This window comes from Silene latifolia, chromosome 1 (assembly GCF_048544455.1).
Source record: "Silene latifolia isolate original U9 population chromosome 1, ASM4854445v1, whole genome shotgun sequence".
Taxonomy (NCBI): Eukaryota; Viridiplantae; Streptophyta; class Magnoliopsida; order Caryophyllales; family Caryophyllaceae; genus Silene; species Silene latifolia.
The window spans coordinates 174,588,369-174,589,725 of record NC_133526.1 but is presented as its reverse complement, the minus strand read 5'-3'; the positions used below and the strand labels follow the sequence as shown (position 1 = coordinate 174,589,725).

The 1,357-nt window shown below is 38.4% G+C and overlaps 1 protein-coding gene across 1 annotated transcript; it reads right to left on the bottom strand.

Annotated features, from left to right (window-relative positions):
* Window positions 1-247: 247 nt before the first annotated feature.
* LOC141587995 (uncharacterized) lies at window positions 248-1,053 on the bottom strand. Its single transcript, XM_074409455.1, has 2 exons — window positions 616-1,053; window positions 248-514 (listed from the first exon to the last, which is right to left on the bottom strand). The coding sequence occupies exons 1-2, from the start codon at window positions 1,051-1,053 to the stop codon at window positions 248-250; spliced, it is 705 nt and encodes a 234-aa protein (XP_074265556.1).
* Between the last annotated feature and the right edge of the window lie 304 nt (window positions 1,054-1,357).

Sequence of the window (1,357 nt, the reverse complement as noted above, 5' to 3'; positions counted from 1 at the left end):
TCAAAAAAATCTTTCACAACTTCAATAACAGACATTCCAACAGTTCCCCATGCATCCTTGAAAAACCGGCTTGAAAAACCATCATGTCCAGCAACTTTCACCCCTGGAATAGAGAACATAACATCTTTGACTTCCGTGCTAGTAATAGGCCTCAGAAGCATAGTGATATGAGAACTCTGAAGCACTTTTCCAACTGTTACCATAGAATCCTGGACCTTGTCCACCATCTGAGTAGTCCCAAGCAACCCTATGTAATAGTGTTTCCCATCACATCCTGTATCTGAAACACTTTATTACTGGACCTTCTCTTTTTAATAACAGAATGAAAGTAGGCTGAATTATCCTCCCCTTCCATAACCCACTGAAGATTAGATTTTTGACTTAAGAACATCTGTTTTTCTTTCAACAGTTGTTGCACCTCCTGACTAGCCACCCTTTCATTTTCATTCAAAGTAGGATTAGTAGGGTTACTGCGGAGCTCCTCTTGAATACAGAAGAGAGCCTTCTCAGAAACCTGAAAAGTATGTTCAATGTTTTGGAACCCCTCTCTATTAAGCCCTTTCAAAGGCTTCTTTAACTCTTTAAGTTTCATCACCAACTAATACATTAAAGTGCCTGAGACCTTTTGATGCCACACATTATGAACCACATTATGAAATTCCCCATCCAAAGACCACATATTAAGTATTTAAAAGCCTTAGGTTTGCTTAAAGATTGCTCCCTGGTACTGATGATACAAGGGGAGTGATCATATAACCCCCCAGGCAAAAAATGGGCAAAACAATCAGGGTACTCAACCAACCACTCATCATTATGCAACACTCTATCAAGCCTACTGAAAACTCTTGTGCCCACATCATGCTTGTTATTCCAAGTAAAAAAAGCTCCCACTGTTTTCATTGTTTGCAGACAGCTTACATTACAAGCATCATGGAACTGTCTAATCTCTGACCAACTAATACCAGTACCAATCCTCTCATCAGGGTAGTGAACATTGTTGAAGTCACCATGAACCAGCCAAGGACCAGTACCCCATTGAGCATAATTAACCATAGATTTCTAGAGCTCATGCCTATCAACCAATTTATTAAACCCATAAACCACAGTCAACTTAAACTTATACCCCCCCTAACATTATCAGTTACCTCAGAAAAGATAGTTTGAGGAGTAATATCAAAAACATTTATAGTGAAAAGACTAGGATTCCACATCATCCATATCCTCCCACCCTTATGACTAGAGTTATTTGTGCATATGGACCAATCACTACAAATATTATTATGCACTTTATTCCATCTACTACATCTTACTCTAGTTTCTAGAAGACTAAATAATCTAACATTATTTTGGTGAAGAA